General features: G+C 43.4%; 1 protein-coding gene across 2 annotated transcripts in view; it reads left to right on the top strand.

The window, feature by feature from the left end:
* Positions 1-22,424, top strand: part of Fggy (FGGY carbohydrate kinase domain containing) — a 369,568-nt gene that overhangs the window by 273,409 nt on the left and 73,735 nt on the right. For both annotated transcript variants that reach the window (XM_057785384.1, XM_057785385.1), the window contains exons 12-13: positions 12,342-12,416; positions 17,397-17,517. In XM_057785384.1, the coding sequence (XP_057641367.1) occupies positions 12,342-12,416; positions 17,397-17,517 (196 nt within the window). The remainder of the gene's footprint in view (positions 1-12,341; positions 12,417-17,396; positions 17,518-22,424) is intronic.

Raw genomic sequence — 22,424 nt, 5'->3', positions numbered from 1 at the left:
CAAGATTGTGTTTGCTAGCGATGGAGGCAGAGGAGAAATACCCGAGGAGGGCACAGCTATTCTTTGCTTTCTAATAATCAATGCATGAAAAATGATAGGGTGGAAGGAGCACATGTTATACAAGTAAAAGGAATATCAAAGTGTTAACAAGAGAGACAAATGCCTGATACCAAGTAGTTAAAGATGTTCAAGATGTTGTTTTACCAGTTCCTAAGATTGTTCTAAAACAGAGCCAGGCCCCATGGTAAAACAATCAAGGCTCTAAAGTGACACAGACTGGTGGCACTGCCCTTACCAACATTGGTCACTTTGTCAGACAGACATCACGGTTCATGTGTGATTTTTTTTCATCTGTTTTTTGAAAATCAATCCTGGCATCCAAAGACCTAAGAATTACCAGTGGTAGAATATTGTAATCTGCTTGGTCAGATGCAGAGTACTTCCAGGAGCCAGTGGAGTGTTCTGAGGGATCTCGTTGCATTAGATAAGTAAGCACACACTTAACACAGGGGGCTTTTCACAGAGAAACACAGGCCCGGTTATATCCATAAATCCCGGTGTGCTTGCTTTTGCAAGAGTTTTACTGTCCCATAAACACACCTCTTGTGTCGTTTGATGTTTCTTAACAGTTCTTTCCCTCTCTAACTGTCCTTGGTTGGGCTCAGCATGCAGCAGCTGTCAGTATAGGAGGCTGCATCACAACAGTGTAAGGATAAAGAAGGACCTAGACAAGATGGAAGGAAGGCAGTTCTAACTGAATGCCCGACAAGTCCTCTCTTCAGCTCAGTTTTGAATAAAATCAGAACAAACCTGCCCACCCCTAGAATTCTTCTGTAATTGTGTCTATCCTTCTGTCTGAATCTGCACTGTTTTTCCCTAACTCATATGCTAGGTAGAGCCCATGTTATGGGCTGTTTGCTTTATCCATTTGCCAATCCTATACCTCAGGTTTTCATTCCCAAAACATTTATTGTCCACATTCCTTGCAATAAAATAAAATACCGAAAGCTTAAAGACTGAGTTGAAATCCACAGCATCAATTTTTTTTAAATCAATTATGGTAATAAACAAGACTGCAACCCCAGAACTGTATTTTCTTTATTAACCAATGGCAATAAAACATATTCATAGCATACAAAGGAGAATCTTACATCAGGGCCTAGAGACAGAGACAGCCCTGGTGCCTGCTTTCCACCAGCCTAGCTGCAGGCTCAGTGAGCCTCTGTCAAGGAATAAGACAGAGAGCCATAGAGCAGGAGACGAGCTTGATGTCATCCTTTGGCTTCTGCAGGTACCTGCACACACCGCATATGCCATGCACACACTCACACACACAATTTTAATTAATTAGTGAGTGACAAGCACTGCTATCAATACAACGAGGTGCAATAATTCCTGTATTGTGGAACAGGTCTGAAGGGGCAGGAGGAAGTGCTTGGTAGCAGGCTAATGGCAACTGGTATTGTCAAGACAATACTGTTAAGATCGGAGCTACAAGGAGTTTGTTCTTTTGTAGTTTTTCCTCTGGGCACATAATAAGTATTGAGTATGAACTTAATAGTAATATGAATACATGAAGATAATAAAGAGGTCATTTTTCACTACAGGAAAAAGTAACAAATGAACGATGATAATAGCAAATTATTTGTTGTTTCTGATTCAGACTATACGGATGATAAGTATCTAATACTGATAATAATGTCCAAGTAAATTAAACTATGCTGTGATTTTAGTATACTTAGCAATGTGTTTGATATAATTGGGAGCAGGTAGAAGAGGAACTAGACAGGATCCTTACCCTTGCCATATTGCTGATGTTAAAGAAAAGCAGAATGAACAAGTCATAGACAGATGGGATTGGTCTTTCTTTCTGTCCGTATCTCTTTTCTTACTTTGCAGAGCTATGGTAGTTAGTTGAATTTGGAGGAAGGGTTAGTTCCATCTGTGTGCCAGGCTGTCGTGATCTACCTCAATACTACAAAGACATGCAAAGAAAAGTCTTTGTACTCTGTTAAACAAGGAATTGTCTGTAAATAGGAAGTGACGAATAACTTACACAGAGCATATTCTGGGAAGGTTGTACAGGTAGCTCCCTTAAGGGAGTCCCATAGGGAAAACATGGACGAGTAGGAACAAGAAACGACACTTGGAGCATGCAGCAAAGGCCTCTTACACATTACTTACCATCTGTATCCATGAAATAGAGTCAAAACTTAGAGGCAGCGGTGGGGGATGAGGAAAGGGGCTGGTGAGATGGCTCCCTGAGTGAAGCTCAAACCTGGCAACCTGAATTCAACCCCCTGGACTCACACAGTGGAAGGAGAAACTTGTTGTAATAAGGGCGGCGGGGCTGTGTCCCCGGCACCTGGCCGCCCGCATGGCCTATGCCCCAAAATAATTATATGGAAACTGTATTCTTTTAATCATTGTCTGGCCCATTACTTCCGGCCTCTTATTGGCTAGCTCTTACATATTGATCTAACCCATTTTTAATATTTTGTGTAGCACCACGAGCTGGCTTACCAGGAAAGATCTTAACCTGCATCTGTCTGGAGTGGGAGAATCATGGCGACTGCCTGATTCGGCTTCTTTCTCCCAGCACTCTATTTTGTTTACTCCGCCTATCTTAATTCTATCCTATCAGAGGCCAAGCAGTTTTTTTTATTAATCAACCAATAAAAACAACAGATAGAAAGATGACCCACCTCCATCAGAAACTGACTCTTGCAGTTTGTCCTCTGATCTCCATACCCACACTAAATGTATATATATATATTTGCATTTGAGAGTAATTTAGGAGGAACAACTCAATGAAAGAAAAGGGAAATGGCTATGACCACAAGACAATTAAAACTGCAGTAATGGAAACTAAACTGGCATCAAAAACAATGAAGACTGAAAGGAAATCTGAGCTGTTGTAAGACTTAACGTGTGTTTTAAACTTAGCCTATTAGAAAAGCACAGTGCGAGTGGCTTATTTACCTGTAGGTCAGTCACCCACACCAAGCGATTGCTTTGGGGTCAGTTATTAGAGTCTTTCTTAGGCAAGTGAGGCCAGAGTGTCAAGAAGGGGTAAATTTTTAATTGAAGTGTAAATACCAGATTTGGGGGATTCACGTGCCCCCATAAGGGACTTTATGCACAGTGTTGGACTTTGTCACATGCACTGAGAGCTGGATAACGGGAGTCCACATTGGTACGTTAGGTTTGATCATACTCCGCCTACTCCTTGCTGTGCTGCCCTTGTCTGTCACCAACCTGTCTGTCATCCTCCCATTTCCACTCTAACTGCGGTCTTTGAGATAAGCTTTGGGCCCTGCCCCTTCCTCATAGTGACTGAGCCTCACTGCTCAGGTTTCAGAAGCACTTTTCAGCCCTGGTTATGTTTCTCTTCTACTTCAATGCCTATGCTCACAAGCAAGAGCAGGACAAGAAGCAGGTATCTTCCCATTGTGCGCAAAAACGTAATTTTCTTTGCCTTCTGGCACCACTTATCCCCATGCCATGGCTGGCTGTTTCCTCCTTCCTTTGTTGATGTGTGCAGTCAGCCTGCAATGATCTACTGAAACAGAGGTGCTGGAGTCCGGGGGCAGGTAAGCAAGATACTTATCCTTTTCTCCTTTTTATTTGATAAGGAGAATATTAGAGCTGACTTAATCATTACCTAAAAGAAAGAGAAGCCTAGTCAATAGCAATCTTGTTAAAACTAGTGAGCCTATAGCTCCTTATAAAATAAAAGAAATTCTTGCTTTCCGCCAAGCATGGTGGTATGTATCTATAATCCCAGAGCTAGGAAATGGGAGGCAGGAGGATCAGGAATACTAGGTCACCCTCAGCTACATAGAGAATTCACGACCAACTCAAAAGAAGAGGAGGATGGAGATGTGAGGAAGAGCAAAGCAATGCTTGCTTTAAAAGTAAAGAAAGGGAATGGTGACATCCATACAAAGACAGAAGGAACCAAAGATCATAAAGAATGATTTCATCATTTGGGAGGTTGGTTTTTGCTATTTCATTGTGTGCTTGTTTTTATTTTAAATGGAGGGTTGAACAGTTTTCATCACTGTGAAGATGAAGAGAGTATAAATTTTGAAACTGTTCCAGTATTTGCATCTTAACTTGAAAATACATCAGCATGTGACGGTGTCGGGTTTATTGTATGAGGACCGTCTGCTCAAAGGGAAGCTGGAGTAGCCTGGGCTTCTTTCCATGGTCATTTTCAAATGAGAAATGCTTGCCCAACAGCCAGCACACCCTGGCTTCACAACAAATGAGTCTGACTAGTGCCTGCTTAATGGCTCCTGGTGGGGGATTCCATATGTGACTGATGAGCCTTGAACTAGCTGTAGATCTGCACCTTAGCCCCAGAACTGACTAGAACAGCCACTGAGGTCCTCAGACATAAAACCAGATGGAGAAGTTGTTAATGCTCAGAGTGTCTCAAGATATGCATTTCCTATGGATCTGGAAATAGGTATTCTCTACCCTTAGATCTTTGACTACAGTTCCCCAAGCACACATAGGGAATGCAAATCTAAACCCCACACAATGGTTATTCTGAAAGTCTTTTCTTCACTGTACATGGCTGATTTTTAGGCTCAGATTGTATAGTTTCTGTTCAGATGGTGGTTATTTAGGGTGTTTGCTTAAATTATTGTGCCGAAACACTCATTCAGAGCAGTACATGGACTGAGAGACATAACAGGCCCTGAGTGCATAGCAGACACACATCATCCCTTGCTGGTTGCACTGTGTTTCCTCTGCTTCCATTTGGAATACTACACAACCCTGAGCAGGAAATTACAGTCTAGTTCTCTAATGAACTGTATGGTACCATCTATTCCCTGCCAGACTCTGGAGAGCTGAGTGCTGGCCCAGGGGCTATTGAGTCAGGAAAGAAGCTTTACAAAAGCTTGTATAGTCCCTGGAGGCTTGGCAGAGGCCCCATCCCAGCCAGAGACACTGCATTAAACACTTAGATGTCTGTATTGTCTTGCAAGAACTAGGGAAAAGCCAGGGTCTCATGTCTTCTTGGGATGAGGAGTAGAGGATGAAGCTGGAAGGTCCTGAGCCAATCAAAGCAGTTTGCAAGGGCAGCCTCAAAGATGCTAAATTTTGTTGTTGTTTAAAACTGTCCTATTCAGACATTTTTACACCTTGTTTTTACTTACAAAAAAATATCAAATCTTGTGTATTACTGAGCTGGTTTTTAGATAATCTGCTACTATTAAAGTGATTAATTTGTAGCGATTTTTCAATAAGGCCTATTTATCAGGGGCCTGATACTCCAAGTGCTAGGGTAGGTGCTGTATTTTTATCCTTACCAGTTTTTTACAATAATGCTTTGAGATAATATTGGCAACCAAAACAAATAGAGAAACTGAGGATCAAGCAATGTGATCAAATTTACCCAGTGGAGGAAATAGTAGAATTAAGATTAGAACCCATTCAGTTCAAATTTATACCATAAACATTCTTATCTATTTGTCTGTCTGTCTGTCTGTCTGTCTGTCTGTCTTTGTACCTACCTACCTATCTAATGTGCATTGGTGTGTTTGCCTGCATGTATGTTTGTGTGAGAGTGTTGGTTCCCCTGAAACTAACTAGAGTTACAGACATATTTGAGGTACCTTGTGGATGCTGGGAACTGAACCCAGGTCGTCTAGAGGAGGAGCCAGTGCTCTTAACCACTGAGCCGTCTCTTTGGCTCCCACATTTTTAAAAGTAGTGTAAAACTGAAGCATTAAGGCTTTGGGTGTTTTCTCACTCTTTCTACTGTTTTCAATTTGTCGTAGAATCCATTTTCTTTCTTATAACCAGGGGATCTCAACCTTCCCAATGCTGTGATTCTTTAATACAGTTAATGTTGTGGTGACCCCAACCATAAAATTAATGTAATTAATGTAAATATCTGTGCCTTCCCATGGTCTTAGATGACCACTGTGAATGGGTCGTTGCCCCAAAGGGGTCAAAACCCACAGGTTGGAGACCACTGCTTATAACTTGGTTTTTCTTTTCTATGTATACTTAACACCAAATATAACCAGAGTGGACCTTTCCAGGCAATGGGCTAGCATATGGAATCTATTGCATTGGTCCAGAAGAGAAACACTGGGAAGAACTAGGGCCTGACGACCAAGAATAGGATCCAGGTTGACATGTGGCTGGAGACAGGGTTAGACAGGAGCATGCTGGGGACAGAGTACTGGTACAGAACAGCTTTGCGAACATACCAAAATGGCTTTCACCGAACCCTCAGCAAGTGTGTCACCTCAGTTAGGTAGTGCTAGAATCAGGTCACTGGAAGAGTGTGAGCCCATCCTTTCCTTTTAATATGTGTGCCCACTGCACCATCGTACAATTCCACAGCTCAAAAGTCCAAGTTGCCCCTCTAGTCCCTGGTTTCCCTGCTCCAGTTTTCACATGGCCAAAAGCAGAGGCTCCTACTAGAAAGCTCTGGGGAAAATATGCCTTCCATTCCAATCATATTGTTGCTGAACTTAATTCCAACATAGGTAAGACTAAGATAGCAGTTTCCCTATAAGCAACCAGGATTCCTGCTCAGTCACTAGATCAGTGTTTCTCAACCTGTGGGTCATAACCCCAAAGTTCATTGGAAAACACAGATATTTACATGATGATTCGTAAACAGTAGCAAAAATTACAGTTATGAAATAGCAACAAAAATGTTATGGTCAGGGGTCACCACCACATGAGGAGCTGTATTAAAGTGTTACAGCATTAGGAAGGTTGAGAGCCACTGCTCTAGATGCTTTCTTAGGTTCATTACTTTGTGCCTATACCCTCAAACACAGCAAGACCAGGGCAAATCCATCTCATATTTTGAGCTTTCCTGGCTTTTCTTTCTGCCTCCTGCCCATTAATTGCCTTCCTCTTTTTTGTCTTGTCACAGGCTAGTGTGTCTTCCTCTTTGCCATCACTTCATGAGCTCTTCTGCCTTCCTCTTCTGCTTTTTGGCGCCCATGTGATAAATCAGGATACTCACTCCCCTTTAAGGTCAGCAAGCTAGTAACTGATTGTTTCTGTCAAGTCCCTTTATAGCCGAGTATAAATTAGTGTTTGCATAACCAGAGGACAGAAATCTTTCTGATTCTTCCTCCCACACCGCATTGGCCCATTCATCTTCATTTCCCAAGTCTGCATGGGTTTTAGGTAGTGCAAAGTGTCTGCCTGAACTCTCACAGTTATTGAGTCCTCCCTGGCATCTCTAGACCAATAGAGAATGGTCCCCATTCTTTAGTCCCTCTCTTCCCCCCACACAATCCTCTCCAGAGCTTTCTCCCATCTCCTTCACCAACTCTGCCTTCCTCAGAAAACCTTGTTGTATTCTAGAATGCATCCACTTAATTCCCTTAAGTGTTGATATCCCTCGTCAAGCTCCAAGGACCTAGGATATCTACTTTGTCTTTGACAATTATCAGGGACCCTTAGAGAAATATTTCCTAAAACACCTTTATAGCTAACATATATAATTTTTACTCCTCTAACAACTTAGAAGGAAACAGTAACTGAATTACTATTATTACTAAACTACTAGTCCTTACCAGAAACAGATCTTGAATTTTAGAATATACAAATGTGTCTAGTGGGATATTTTGAAGATAGTACCCAAGTTTCAACTTGAACTTCATTTAGGTTTCATGAATACTTTATATGCATAGCTCAAAGGTAATTTTATACAATGTGCATAATAATCTTTTCATCAAACAGGTTTGTTGTGTGGAAACATCTATTTGTGGTAATAAGAGCTCAAGTTTCAGATTTTGATACAGTTCGGGCTCCAGAGTAAGGTTCTTTCTTGATATACTTACTTGAATTATTTGGGGAACCTATGAACTTACAACTAATAATGCCAAGGTTTGGGGCCCCCATCCCTCCAATTTAGTGCATTAGGCTCTTGCTAAAGTATGAATTGTCAGCCCACATCAAAGGTTTAGTTACCCTTGAGTAGGATCCCCAGGAAACTGCATTCAGTGTGAATGCCCAGATGGTGAAGGGATTTACCCACATTCGGACCATGACCAAATAGTGCAATGTTGAAGCTCAAGTCCAAGATGAGGCTTTAGCTTCTGTCTGTCCAGTTTATAATACACACACATATGATAATTTGTAATGTCTAAGGTTTCTCCAAGTCCTTGCAAACATATTCCTCATGATGCTATGTCTGGGTACTTGTTAGGGACTCATTGCTTCTCCATGTTCCTAGAGGGCTCTGTATCTTTAGCACTCTGGTGCTGGGACTGATCACAACCTGCCTTCTGCACTGGGTTCTCCATATCCAGCAACCACCAACCTTCATCCACCCCTTTCTCTGTCACATGGGGGAATAAAACTTTAATACAATTCCAAAGAAAGAAAATGAACATTTGTTAATAGTTGAAAGGAAAAGGCCCCCCCCCCAATAAATTTTTCTTGTATGCATAGCTGGCACTATAAGACCTGAAGGAGTATCTAGCTTTTATAGACCCTGTACATCTTACCAATAAATGAGGGAAATTTCAGATGCAATCTCCTGTAGTCTTCAAGAATACTAAGTATTATTATAGCCCTGTCCTCCAGATGAAAAAATGAATTCCAGAAGGGCTCCAATTCACACAAGGCTCTACACCCTGTTAGAAGGAATCTGTAATGTAAACCCAGATGTCCTCCTATAAACCTTACCATCTTTCTTTTCATGTATACTTAATTTATAGGTAAAAACCACATTTAGCTAATACTTTACTTTGTGTCTTTAAGTTAAAAGGTTCACGGATCCATTGTAGTTGTTGGCATGGTTTTGGACATCAAATGCAACTTTAACACATTTCTATATATTAAGTAAGTTCTTTTCTCTTATAGTTCCCCCTTAACACAAGAGCCAAAAGAAATAAAATGTGCGTGTCATCACAAGTCTCCTGTGGGGCTTCCCCATACATTTGACTGTCTCGCCTCAGCATTCAAAATAGGCACATACATATTTATAAACACGCTCCTTCCACTTATGCTTCCTTTCAACTTCCTCTTATTGAAAGGACCAGTCAGCCTTCAGCTGAGCCATCTAGCTCATTGGGCCTGTTCTGGTTTGGAAGCTGTTATAAATCTACACACACCTCCCGGGCATCTCTAGCATTCCTAGGAACTGAGATCTCACAATGCCCTCAAAGGCTTCTTCATTCTTCAGAGTGGTCCACGTGGCACACATTCCGTAGAAAGCCCCATCATGAACTGTTTTCACCAGGGCAAAATCCCCAGTCTTTGACAGAATGAAATGGACTAACTGGCCAGCTGGCCCTCTGAGGTGCCCGTGTGCTTGTCAGGTGAGATGCCAAGGATGTAAGACCCCAGATCAACAGTGTCTCTGCGTCAGGGAGAAATGAAGCTCATTGGGTCTCCCTCCAGCACCACAGCCCCAGTGTTAGTGTGAGACAATGCTGAAGCCGGCTCTGGGGCTGCGCTTACTGCTTCTCCTTAGCTCACACCTCCTGTTTAATAGTCCCCTTTGATAACTCCTTTCTGAGAAGGATGCTGTCTCTCGGAATGATGGCCATGCTTTACATTGGAGAAGAGTCAAAGCCGCCTTTCATGCCTTTCATGTGGCCCTTTCTGCTGCAGCTACTGTCAAGCTCTAGAGTTAAAGTTTAGTGCCGTTGATTTCTGGAAGAAAAATGTCCCTTTTCTCTGGAGGCACCAGAAATTTACAGAGAGGACTGTGAAATCAGTGTGTTCAAACATTAATGCTTTTCGGAAACTCTTATGTATATTTACTAGATATTAAAAAAATAAATATAACTATGCCATATTTTTTATGTCTTCAGGATGTTAGTAATTGAGAAAGATCAGAACCAGCAACATTATTCATATTATAACATAAACACTAGATTGTCCAATGAATATAGATAAGGGAATGCTTATCATACACAAAATGAACCCCAAATGTCACACCCAATCACAAATTATCTGGATTTGGTCTTTTAAACCTACCTGTGGGTCAGCCATGCAGATGATCATGGCCTGATCCATTTCTGGTTGCTGTCCAGAAGAAGGCAACTTAATGACCTGGCTCCAGAAGGGAGCTCTAAGTGGTCCAGTCAGCTGCCCTGCTAGATGAGGAGCCAGGGATGAGCAAGTGTGCACCCACCCATCACCAGTGAACATCACCCAGGCTTCTGTGTGCTGAGCTGTAGGCGGCTCACCCTGTGTGTTTGCTGGAAGGGGCTTGTAGCAAGGCTGGCATGTATTTAATCCTGCCAGGTGGGATGGCTTATCTTTTTTCACACAAGGTCTTTTGTGAGTTCCTGGAACCTGCTTTATTCCAGTCTCATAAGAAACACTCCTAGGATAAGGGAGGGCAAGAGTGGAGATCTAGGGAACATCAAGTAAGTTACTCGACATGGTTTTTTACTTCTCTTTTCTTTGAGACTATAGAACTAATTTCTTCTCATCCATACAAGTATTTAAGGAGCCAAGCAGTAAATGTCCAGATATTGTTCTGCAATGATCAAATTTTAGAAGAAAGAATGGTGTTTGGATGAAGAAAAGGACCTTTGAGTTGCCGTTAGCTCAAGAAGACAGTAGCATAGTGTCTACTCTTTCACATTATTGGTTTGGAAAGAGGGGTCCCAGAATTCCTTTCTGGTCTGTCCTGTAACCTTTCAATGCACCTGTGTGTTAACATCAAAGACATAGTCATACCTGGTGACCCTGTTATCAGCCAAGAAAAAGCCAACAGTTTTTGTGGGTGCGATTCAGGCCAGCAGGAGCATATCATGTTTCATGAGGAAAGCAAGAGTAAATAGATACTAGAGGAATGAGCAGGGGCCATGCCAGGAAGGTGTGCACAGACTGCATTCCTTCTCTAGTGCCAAGGTAACAAGGAAAAGTTGGCCAGACTTTTTTTGGTTGGTTGGTTGGTGGTGTTCTGGGAATGGAGGATGCTGTTACATTTGTTTATTGTTTTGAGACAACTTTACTGTGTAGTCCCAGTTATACTGAATTCGCTAGGTAGTTTAAGCTAACCTGAGTTCTTAAGTCCCATGCCTCAGTTTCCCTTACTGGTGCTATGCTTTAACATGATAAGGTTTGCACATAAGAATAATCATACTAGCTCTACTGTAGAGAAGAATTAGAAGTGGGCTATAGCAACAAGAAGGAAGACCAGGATCATGGCCTGAACTAAGGAACTGATTAGCAGAGAAGACAAAAGCAGGCAGACTTTAAAGGGCTTGGGAGAATAAATGAAGGAGAAAGAAAGGAAGAGAGCTCTGCAAATGGCATCTGTGCCCTGCAATAGAATGCCCTGAGCCAGAGGAGGAATCTGGAGAGATTCATCAAATAAGGGTGGGAAGAGGGGCAAAGGGTACTTGGCAGACCGCTCACCTCAGTGTTGTTGTGGGCTATGTATTTATAGTTTCTGTAGCTCAAGATTGCTCTCACCATATAGCCTATATTACAGAAATTAATTCTATAACGTGATGATCTAAAGCAGAGAGGTGCTTCACTGGATAAAGACATTGGCTGCTCAGTCTGATGACCTGAACCCAACATGGCCAAAGAAGAAAACCAGCTCCTGAAAGTTGTCCTGGGACCCACATAATACACAAACACACGTGCACACAGATAGATCAGTTTCTCTTTTATCTAAACTGAACAAAGGTATTGATGTTCACAAACTTGAAAAATATATCAGCCTGTACCCTCTCTAAAGATTCCAAAAGAACACTGACACAAAGAGATGAACGAGCTGATTGCATCCACAGCCAGCATCCATTCATCTCCGGAATCTCCTAGAAGCTGACCCTCTCATATGGTTCTGATTGATTTTAATGGGATTCTCTTGCAAACCATAGGTTCTAAATTATCCCTCAGTAGGTATAACATCTGTAGGAGACGTATTATTTATCCTGAATAACCCTTGGGTACTATTACACTAAGTTCTGACAGAAGCTGAGTACATGGTCTTTTTATAGTCAAATGCCAACTGTTCACATTTTTATTTCTTATGAACCACAAAAGATACTTATTTATAACATTTTAATCACATTTAATTTCATGTTAAAATATCAAATTTAATCGTACAAGAGACTTATTTATTTTTAAATTTTGGTTTGGTTTGGTTCACAAAGAATTTTTTGGTGTAGGGGAGGAATATTTTTTCCCCAAGTTTGAAGTTTAAACAACTTAGTAAGCATTCATGTTCAGCTCACAAAGAAAGGAATCTGCATATGAACTTGTTGCAGCCAGGAAAAAAAAAGGTCTGAACATGCTCATAGTCTATGGGAGTTATCTCTATCCATGGAGGCTGCTGTTGATCCCCCATTCTTCTCTTTTCTTCCTTCCTGTAGGTCACTGGGTTGACACTGTCTCAGGACCTTGATGATCTCGCCATCTGCTACCTGGCCACTGTTCAAGCCATCGCTGTAAGACACTTCAGTAATATTTCAAAAAACAAACTAACAATTAAAACCTTTGTGCTCTCAATATGTTCTGCCCCACCGATCTCTGAGATGCTCCATAATGCTTTTGGGGCCATTTCTCAATTAGAAGAGCACTTGCCGCAGAGAGATATTTGCCTATCCAGACAGTGTTGATGACAAAGGTTCTCATCTGCCTTTATGTAACTGACTGAAATGAAAGCCACAGGAAAACCCTTGAGCATCGTGTTTGTCATTTGCCTTCTAAAGTCAGTATAAGCAAAGAGGCAGATTCCAAGTACATGCGCAGCGGGAAACTGCTCTCAGCAGTGTTTGCTTTTGTACAACCCATAATACTGTTCGCTTTACCAAAGAGTTCTTTCTAAGGTTCTTTAAATAGTAAGCCTCCCCAGAAACTTTTGGTTTGGTTTGGGGTAGTTACAGGTGGTTAAAATGATTAAGGAAAGAAGGGAGAACTTATTCTGAAGCGTGAGAGGCTCTTAAAGTGAGGTCCAAAACTTAGACCAAACCCTTGAAGCTCAGACATTGCTAAGGAAGCTTCTTGTGCAGCGGCGCTCCACCGGTGGGCTGCAAGCAGCTTCTAAGCCCTGACGTCATACAAAAGTTGGCACGTGCACCTCTATTAGAAAGTGCATTTGGGGAAGTAGGTCATGGCTTTTAGCATCTTAGAGAAGGTGCTTTTGTTAATTTTAGGAAGAGAAAGAAAACCCCCAGAAAGGAAAACTCAGCTTACTAAGTTATGATCAGCATTAAACCCATGGTTCATTGTTATTTAGGTATACGTGTGTGGATGTGTATATGTCTATGAATGGGGCTGCCAGGAGAAGGCATTGTACTTAGAAACTATAGTGAAAGGTGGTTGTGAGCTGCTAAATGTGGATGCTGGGAATTGAACTCACATCTTCTGGAAGGCCAGCATAATTTTTATTTTTATTATTTGTTATTTTCATGATTGCTAGTGATGTTAGGGATTGAATCCAGAGCCTTACCATGTGAGGTGAGCACCCTACTCAGGCTCAGAAATGTGTCTTCATCTAAACAAAATTGCAATTTGCTTGTTACAGCTGTATAGACATAAACAATATTCACTAGTTATTTTTTCTCCTGAAAGCTGTTTTTTATAGTCTTACTATTTTTAATACATGCATGCATATTTACCCATATAACCAGCAGAAGGACTATGTTAGTACTCATACTTACCCACGAGCCATGTGTTAGGTCTACAGAACAGAGCCCCCAGTCACCACAGTATGGCCCCTTCTGCAGAGCCATTGCAAAGGAATATGGAGCCTGCCCATTCAGTTACATAGTTCCTGTAGACTATAGACCAGACTGTTTCTCCCTTATGCAACTTCCCTCTTGACTTAGACCTGGACCAGTTCAGTGAAACCAACCAAACTGCTTTCTACATAGATGCTACAACAAACAAACAAAGAAGCAGGAAAAAACCCAGACAATTCTGACATCTGTCAAAATGGAGAAAAGACATGTCTTTAGTAAAGACATGCAGTAATCGTGTTTTGAAACTAAGAAGATTTTCATGATACTACTAATTCAGAATAGAATTTGGAGATATTTGTGAGATATACATACACACACATACACACATACCTATATATACATATGTATATGCATCTATATGAACTAAATATTTTATGCCATTACCTGATTTAACCACATATTGATATTATGTTCCTCAGTCCACTGACTAGCATCCCAAGCCTTAGTGCAGCAAATTAGCTTGTTCATTGCCATGTAGTTTATATATGCCAGAGCAATGATGATCAGACACAGTTTATAAAATAAAACATTGAAGTATCAAGGCTGTTTTAATGTTTGACTTATGAATGTCCTTGTATGAAAGGGCTTGCAATTGGCCCAGTCACTTCCTTTGAAATGAACAGTTCTGGAAACAGAGATTCATGATGCTCACACCTTGTGAGCAAATCTAAGAGGTGGACATGAAAGACAAAGCTAAAGAGGAGAAAGGTCAAGGCCATTACCCCATAGTGGTAAGGACTGTGACCCTTCAGGGGACCTCCAACTCTGTGCCTGGCACCGGAGTGCCTTGCCTGTGCAGGCTTTAAGACTGCAGCCCTGTACACCACGGGGCTCGTCTTTACATGTGAGATGAGGGCAGGCTGTTTGCCAGGGTCTCAGGAGCTAGTGCACACTGGTTGTAATGGGAACCCGTGTCCATCGCAATCCCAGCTCCCGCTCTCTCCACTCTGTCACGATGTGTTTTCCTTTGATCTTTTCATAATACTACACGAGTGAAATAAGTTTTCAGACATTCCCAGAGCACCTTTTACTTAACACATATTAGAAGCCATCTTTCATTTTGGCCTGAATTTTTTTTTCCACAGGCTACTTTTCCTGGTAAGAGCATTGCAGCAGGAAGCTCAGGAATGCAAAAAGATTAAACTTAATAATGCATGCAGGAGAGGAGGGGGGAAGAGACAGCTATGTTTTCTCAAGTAACACGCATTTGGGAAATCAATCTTATATTTAATGGGCCATACATACATTTAAAGCGATCCTATTTTTTCTGTCTATTGTCTTAATGACCTTTATAATTCCATGCAGTGAAGACATTTTAAGACAGATTTCCTGATAAAGCTTTACTGTAGAGTCAATTTAATTTGGGAGGGGTTCCATCTGTTTGAAAAAGTGTCTGAGTGTACTGATTTTCGAGGCAAAAATGTGCATTTTAATGAAGCATTTTGATGACAGATATTTTCCCATAATGTTCAGCTTGGGAAACAAATTGTTTCCTTCTTCCTGAATATCGCCATAGCACCTATTTGTTATTGGTAAGTCAGACAGTTCCTCTGTATGAATATCCATGCTTGGCCCTCTGTAGCAAGAGAATGAATTATAGAGAAGAAAGTTAGCGCGAGCCGATGGGAAACCCCTCCATGCAGTGAAACTCTCTCTTGCATGGCTTCTTTGAAAGACCTGTCAGCCACTTGGGTTCTTCCACAGCTCCTCTGTCTGTCAGAATAGACCCTTAAAAAGTACTATTTTGCATTTGAAGTCTCTCGATTTGCATTTGGTTCTGTGTCCACTTGGAATCGCCTAATTTTAATTTAAATTTCTCCTTGCAAACATTTTTTCCAGAAAGGTGAGCACAGAAGCCTTTGCGCACAAAGCCCTTTGGTGGGCATTTCAAGAGGGTGGATCGGCAGACAGGGAAGTCTGGGACACTGAAGAGAAGGCCCTGCAAAGGGCTGCCAGAGTGGGGGGTGGGAGACAGGCTGTCAGCGCTGAAGGGAGTGCCTCTTGTTGAGGTCCTTGCTTTTCCTTCCCAGTCCTGTGCTTCTCAGTGACCCCAGTCATAGACGGCAGATCACGTGGTCCAAGTGGGGTGACCGGATCTTCAGGTCGCTAGTTTGTCTTGACGTGAGAGATGACGTTGACGGGCTCCGCAGAGAGCCTTGGTGAGCCTCACAGCTAGAGGAGCCCTTTTGTGAGAGATTCAGTGAGCCTGCAGCTGTGGGGCTGGGAGGGACATGCTGCTGTGTCACGCGCCATGTCTCAGGCCATACCTTTTACTTCTTTTCATGGGACTCTTTTTACCTAGACCCTCACCCAGCAGGGCTCATTTACATGCATTGTATTAACTGTGGCTCTGACCCTCTGTGAGGTGCTACCAATAGGCTCATTGCAGCGCCTCTCTGAGGTCCTCAGTCAGTGACCCACGGGGCAGTATTCCTTCATGAAACTGGAACTGAAGATACTTCCCTTAGAAAAGTCTCTCTATACACACACACACACACACACCAAAAAAACAACAAAAACAATGCAACGACAAAACCAATAAAACAACAACAAACTCTCAAGCAACAGCACTAGGGAAAGATGCAAAGCCTTTGGCTAGCGAAGAGTAAATCTGCCTTTTTTAAATAGGCCCTGTCTCCTAGGAATGTCAGAAGTTACACGGATAAAGTCTCATCCACATGACTGGCTGCCCAAATGTGAGCTGAAGAAGGACAACAGTAGACAGCCGGAGTGGATCAGGCAAGCCCACAAGGCCTCAAACCTACACAAAGAACTACAAGCAGCTAAGGCATTGTGGGAGCAATAGAAGAAGTCTTCCCCAGGGAAGAGCACATCAACTAGTCATTCAATACTAAATCATCAGCCCTGAAAACAATATGCATATATATATATATATATATATATATATATATATATAAAGGATATATATATACATGTCACAACAATTAATGAAAAAAGAGACTATGAATTTGAAAGAAGACAGGAGGGATATATCAGAAAGTTTGAAGGGTGAGTGATGTAATTGCTAGGCCTCCATAGCCTTATTCCCCAGGGAAAGGTGAGTGCGCTATCTGCCCGTTCAGCAGCCCCACCACTCAGGACAATCAGATCCACAGTCCCACAACTCAGGACAATCAGACGTGATAGGGAGTCAGGTCAAAGCAGGAACTCAGTTTATTACTGTGAGCATCAGCTTATATAGGTTAAGTGACATCATATGATGTGGGGGTACCTCCAGCCAATGAGAAACAGCCAAGCCCTCCCTCTAGCTGGAGGGGTGTCTACCTAGTTTTTTCCATCTCATCCTCACTCGGTTCCCTCAAACTCGAGCCAGGCTTTTCTCTGTCCTACAGGCCTCAAGGTACAGGCCCTGAGATAATTTTGGCCCAACAAAAATGAAATAAAAAGTAAAGAAATCAACTGTGCAAACACCCTGTTTTTCTCAGTGTTGTGTTACTCCTGAGAGAAGCAAATGGTGAATGCAGGGGTTGGGAGTCAGTCGGTTCCAGGGTAGAATTCCCCGTATGAACCAGCTATGCAACTACAGGCGACATTATCTCCAAGGCCCAACTCTCTGGACATACAGAGCTCTGGGTGCCAAGCCAAGGTCATGCCAAGTACGAGTGTCCCCGATCACTTGTTTCCACTGCCATGCTAATGTTTTTCTCTGCTTTCTCCTTTCAGTTTGGGACTCGTTTCATCATTGAGGCCATGCAGGCAGCGGGACACTCTCTCAGTACCCTCTTCTTATGTGGAGGCCTAAGCAAGAATCCCCTTTTTGTGCAGATGCATGCTGACATTACTGGTAAGCCTCATGGGGTGGGAGTGGGGACTGTACCTACACCGTCTTTGGGTGGTCAACAAATGGGTGTGGCAGCTTAAAGGCAGGCTGAGGACAGGAGGCCATTGGAGGTGACTCAAACCTGTGTCTTCATGATGGAGAAAATGACTCCCGGGTATATCCAGTTACTGAATGGAACACCAAGGCTGGCAAGGATAGATCTTAATTTGAGCATATACCCATCTTTGTTGAGTGCTTCTGAACTGAGCCTTGTGAGGAATGTTGAAGATATAGAAATAAATAAAGCATGACCTTGGCTCTGCATAGCCCAAGGTCTTCCCAGAAAGGCAAACAGCTCGCAGACACAATAAATACAGTGTGACAAGAGTCCTGGGTGAGAAAAACGTAGAGGGAACTTCACTCAGTTTTTGACTGTGCAGTACAGAGCAAGGGCCCCAGACGCTGAGATTTCTTCTCAATGCCTAAGAATCAGGGTTCTCATCTTAAAGTCATACACTGTGTATCTTGTAGGCATGGAGGTTGGGGATAGTGGTAGACTGGTATCTGAGAAGAGCCTAGGGTTCTAGGAAAGGATCTCTGAGGACACCTGCCAGTGCACACATGCTGATCTAGACTCCCATTTATCTGAGCCAATACCCTCACCGTTCTCATCTTCTTCCCAAGTGTCTCCTGGGGACTAGCTCTTCTTCCAGTTCCTATTGCTGGGTACTTAGGTACCAAGTACAAGCATAGAACATGGGGAGGGAAAAGGGGGAGCATGGGCATTGTCTGGAGCCTCCCCTCATGCCTGACGTGAGCTCACCTTACCCTGGCCTCCATTCCTCATGACCCCAACCACTGTGTTCTTTACACAGCAAGGAAGTTGGTGTCTGGGCTCAAACTATCTCATCAGATCTCCTTTTCTGCTCCAGGCCGTGCAGATTCCTACATACATGATCTTTATCCAGGAGACAGGCTTATTTGATCCGTGCACATCAGATAGATGAAACTGGATAGAGTACTGTGTCTACCTTAGGAATGGGTAGGCTGAGGCTCCAGACAGCATGTAGTATTAAGAGTAGAGCTAGGATGTTGGAAAGCATGGACTTTGCTTGCCTTAGCCAAGTGCCTAGCGTGTTGGTGGGAATCACACTTCAATCACTCCCCCTAACTGCTGAATTAGAAAGTAGACTGCAATGCAACCTAGCAAACGGAGGACAGGGGAGTAAGTTCAATTGGCTTCCCTAAATCAGGCAATCAGGTAGAAACAGAACCAGATTGTGATTCTCCTGTTGACCCGGGTTTCTGGACCTTCCCTTTATTACTCTTCGATGATGCCTGCCCTCTTCCAAGGTTTGTAAAACCTGCCCGAAGTGAACCATGAAGAGTGAAGTAGACAGAAACGCAAGCCGGATTGGCTGGGTGGTTCAGATAAGGCACAGATCTGCGGTGTGCTGTGATTTCTCAACTGTTCAGCCTGCAGTTAGCCAAAGCCTCCATCCCGCCTGGATGGAGACAGGAGGCTAGAAAGCAGCTTTAGTCCAGGGAATGGGAAAAAGGGTAGCTGAGCAGGGTAGCCAGATATGACCTGGGCACAGCCTGGGTACGAAAGCTCCATCCTTTGTGAAAATGTGTCATCCTCTAGTCCTGTGTCCCTAAGAGTAAAAAGCCAGGGAAAACCACATCGCCACAAGCTCTGCACTGGGAACTCTGTCCTCTGAGCTGGTGAATGGGAGGCTGTTGATGGTTGTTTGGGTTCAGATTGCAATTGGACCCTTTGTCTCTAACTACTGGCCGGTTCCAGTTGTAGACAAAGAGACCTTTTCTTTGCCGAAAATTCCTCTACTCATGAGTGACAAAGGATGGCAAAGTGCATCTGCCTCCAAATGCTTCGGCTTCTGTTAAACTCATTAATGCATCCGATAAAATAGCTCACATTCCAGGCAAAGCCTCCCTCTTCCTGCCTTCACCCAGGGCTCAGAGAAAAGAGAGCATTGGAATCTGTCCTGTAAAGAGAGGCTGACGGAAAGGTGAGGAGGTCCTTGGTATCCTCAAGCCCTGGAAAGTCTCCACTTTCCCTGTTCAGAACAATTTAGAACAAGGCACAAGTCTGGTATGAAATTTTCAAGAAACATGGGTGAGAAAATGCAGAGCAGAGTAGTGGAAAGAGCTGCAGGCCCGCTGTCTGACCCGGGAGAAAGCGCTCTAATTGTGGGAGCCTGGAGTCCCTCTTCCAAAAACCCAGCAATGTTGTTATCTCCCTCATGGAGATCATTCTGAAGATTGGATGCTCAGGAGTTGGAGTTCCAGGCTCTTGCTTAGTTTCCAGTGAGTGATCCCAGCCTGTTGCGTTAATTCTTCCCCTCTAGGTAGCCCCATGCCCAAAAGGAGAGGACATGGTGCAGAAAAAGACAGCTTAAAACTTTATAATCAGTTTTGTCCAGGTTAGGAAAAGCAGGCCTCGTACCATCAAGGAATATGGACTGCACCAGCTAGGGAAATGACACGGGCATGCAAGCACTTCCTGTACCCTGGCCATTGGCTTAACTATGATTTCAAAAAGAAAGAAAAAAATGTTTGTATGTACTAAGTAACTGTAGGTCTTCTGCAGACTTGTGACTAAATGTCCCATCTTCGAAATTGTGCCTCTTCAGTGCTGGCAGTTTCTCTAGCGTCTCCTTCTTCCTATCTCACCGTTAGTTCATTCTTTTTTTTTTTTTCACTCATAAGCACTCCCTGGGTACCCAGGCTGTCAAGTGCTAAACTTGGCTTCAGAATGCAAAGGACAGGATGGCATCACGAGGTCCATTACCAACCAGGGGAAGCCTCTGTAGTCTTCTGACCATTGTGTAGGAGAGGAGAGTACAGACCAGAGGGCCTGGCAGGGAAGGGAAGCCTTGCCAACTTGAATAAAGGGTTTGTTTACAGAGGTATAGGGAACCTAGGCAACCAGGGAGACTCCTACAGCTGCTAACCTATTTTCTTTCTCTAGGCTTAAGTGTGAGGATCTGGAACCTCCAGCCTGAGATAGGAGCTTAGTCCAGACTTAGCCAGAGGGCAGTTTGCGGATGAGCAAAGGGAGGCGCTTGTCTAATAACCTGTCTAATATTGCACAGCTGTGTCAACACGGAAGCCAGAAGTCACACTCTCGCAGTCCAGCTCCAAAGTATGTTTGCTGAACTATAACCTGAGAGCTAATGAGGGGTTCCTACCTCTACTGTCCAAGGAAGCAGCATAGGAGTCCTTCGTTTCCACTCAAAAATAGACAAGTCATGGGTCTGTTGCAGAAGAGCTGAAGATAAAGGTTGCTCGGAAGGCTATATTCTAAAAAAGTTGTAGGTCGGTAGGAGGCCTGGGTGGCATCAGAGTCACACAGACATGAAGTATGCTCTCCAGCTGAGCCGCCAGTACTGTTTTGTCCCCTCAGGACGGCTGATGAGACCTGTCCTTTTCTTTCACCACGGCCCTAAGCTCCAGCTCCCATGAAATCCAGACAGAACCCTTTACTTGCCATCAATGCTGCGTCTAACAATTGCAGCCACCATGTCTGCAGGGCTGCACACAGACCAGGAAATAAGTACGTGCCATCTGAGGGTCTGTCACTAACTCACACAGTACACCTGTGCAGTAGATCCTGTCCCTGTTTGGAACCTGAGATAACCGGGGCTGAAAGAGTTACAGCGATTGTGAGGGACTCCAGAGGAAAGGAAGCAGGGAAGAAGCCAGGCCTGAGCTTCTCCCAGAGCAGTCACACCACCTGATGGCTTAGTGGCACAGCCAGAGGCTGCCGGCCTGCTGTTCTAATTCTTCAAGTCCTCTGAGCTGTCTGCGGGATTCTGCCTCCAGACTGTAGGAGGGGGATGGGGGAAGCTGACCTGACCTGGGGAGGTAGGTATGCTAACAAGTATGCCTCCCTGGGAGAAGCAGGAAGAGAGCTGCAGCCTTTGTCTACCAGAAACTTTCTGCCATCGAACTTTCTTCTGTGGCATTTACTATCATCTCTTGGCTAGAAAATCAAGAGAAAATCCTGTGAAAGTAGAGGGAATTTTAACCTAATCTTTCAGATAAGGAAACCAAAGAGCAGAGAGGTGGGGACCCTAGCTTAGGATCCCACCATGAAGTCAGTGAAAACGTTGATGTGTAAATCATCTTAAGATCCAGAACACTGGTTCCAGATGGACGGTCAACCTTGGGGACTTGTCCTGTACCTGGCTTCCTTTTTGCTCTGCCTACCTTCAGATGCCCGTTTCAGTCTCATGTCCACTGTGGCCCAGAGACCCATTCTTGCATCCTTTAGTTACCGTGATCTGGGTCCTGCTCTAAATGTCAGAGACATGGTAGTAGACAGAATGTCCAGAGGTTCTCAACCTGTGGTCATGACCCCTTTGATAACCCTCTATCTCCAAAAAAAATGTTTACATTATGATTCATAACAGTAGCAAAATTATAGTTATGAAGCTGCAATGATTAGAGGTCACCATAGCTCGAGGAACTGTATTAAAGGGTCGCAGCATTAGGAAGGTTGAGAACTACTGGCCTAGGCTTGTATAGTGTCTGTTTTACCGGACAAAGGATAAGACAGCCTAAGAAGAAAAATCCATGTAGAAAAGTGAAGGGGGAAATCCAGGGGCCAGTGAGCAGTGTTGAAGATGCCTCACTGTTTTAAATGCAATGACCAAGAAAGACTCAGTTTGTGTGTGCACCATGGAGAAAGGCATGGGTATCTGGAAGGGCCCTAAAACCTACTCAAGTAGATGCAAGAGAGATAGGTCCATGTGGTGGGAGGAAAAGAGAAGCTAGAAGAGGGTTGTGTCAGACTGTCCAAGGACTATGACTTCTTGGGGAGGTAAGAAGCCCTGGTGATGTGCACATGTGAACTAGAGAACCAGCCTTCCCATGCCCGTACCTGTCATTGCATCAGAGACTTGAAT

This window comes from Chionomys nivalis, chromosome 11, assembly GCF_950005125.1.
Source record: "Chionomys nivalis chromosome 11, mChiNiv1.1, whole genome shotgun sequence".
Taxonomy (NCBI): Eukaryota; Metazoa; Chordata; class Mammalia; order Rodentia; family Cricetidae; genus Chionomys; species Chionomys nivalis.
The sequence above is the reverse complement of the archived record's forward strand: the minus strand, read 5'-3'. Positions and strand labels throughout refer to the sequence as shown.